The following is a 1,113-nucleotide window of genomic DNA, read 5'->3' on the forward strand; positions in this document are numbered from 1 at the left end:
TGATGAGTTGTTGTTTGTGAAAGCGAGATAAATGGTTTCTGAATTTTCTCTTAAATTAGATTCAATGAAGTGGTATTGTGCCTTATTTATGGAAGTGAATAATTCCTCCTACCTGGTATTTGTGGTATATGCTTTTAGTTTATATCTTTTGCGATTATGAGTTGTATGTCTCTGGATTGTATGGATTCAGGGTAGGACGTCACACAGCATTGGACGATGGATATCAACCGCATGTTCGATATTAAGGGTCATGAGTCCGATGCGGGAAATTCCGATGAATTTTTGGGACATTATCGTGGTACTGACGATGAATACGATGATGTGGATGACATGGATCCCGGAGGTGGTCCCGAAGCAAGGGAGCAAGGTGCTGCGCATGCTGCAAATTGCAGGGAGTCTGGTGGTATAAATGACGTGGCAAGCGGTACGACAAGCAGGCAAGTCGTTGCGAATGACTTCTTGGGTAGAGAGTTTGCGACAGAAGAAGATGCTTATGCTGCATACAAGGAGTTTGCGAAATTTAGGGGCTTTGGAGTTCGGAAGGGAGTTGTAGCTCGGGTTAATGGGGTTTTGGTCAGAAGAGACTTTTTTTGCCATCGACAAGGGAAAAGACATGCTAAGCACTATGACCGTCCTGAGCGAGTAAAGGAGGAGAGGCTTGAGAGCCGGACGGATTATAAGGCAAAGTTGAAGATCTATTACGATGTGCAACACAACGTGTGGAAGGTGAGAACCATCAAGGACAAACACAACCACGAGCTTGCCCCGGTGATGTTCACTCATCTCCTCCCAAGTCACCGGAAGATGAGTGTGGGCCACAAGGTATAGGTGGATAGTTTCAAGCAGTTTGGGATCGCAACCTCGAAAATAGTGGCTTACATGGCTGGGCAGTCAGGCGGGTATGCCATGCTTCGATTTACGAAGCGGGATTTGTATAATTATGTGCATGGACAAAGGGTTGCGCGAATATGTGATGGTGATGCAACAGCAACTATTAGTTACTTGGAGGGCAAGGCAAATGTGGACATGATGACGGTCGCACATTACACACGCACCGCGGAGAATCGTTTGGGTAGCTTATTTTGGGCGGATGGTGAGATGATTTCGGATTAT

The 1,113-nt window shown here is 45.9% G+C and overlaps 1 protein-coding gene across 1 annotated transcript; it reads left to right on the top strand.

The window, feature by feature from the left end:
• Positions 1 to 216: 216 nt before the first annotated feature.
• On the top strand, positions 217 to 828 carry LOC130974978 (protein FAR1-RELATED SEQUENCE 11-like). Its single transcript, XM_057899812.1, has one exon. It carries the CDS (start codon positions 217 to 219, stop codon positions 826 to 828), a length of 612 nt encoding a protein of 203 aa, XP_057755795.1.
• The last annotated feature ends 285 nt before the right edge of the window (positions 829 to 1,113 follow it).

This window comes from Arachis stenosperma, chromosome 4 (genome assembly GCF_014773155.1).
Source record: "Arachis stenosperma cultivar V10309 chromosome 4, arast.V10309.gnm1.PFL2, whole genome shotgun sequence".
NCBI lineage: Eukaryota > Viridiplantae > Streptophyta > Magnoliopsida > Fabales > Fabaceae > Arachis > Arachis stenosperma.

What these genes read in the sequence shown, in the direction of transcription:
- LOC130974978 (XM_057899812.1), top strand. Translation starts at nt 217, where the DNA reads ATGGATATCAACCGCATGTTCGATATTAAGGGTCATGAGTCCGATGCG.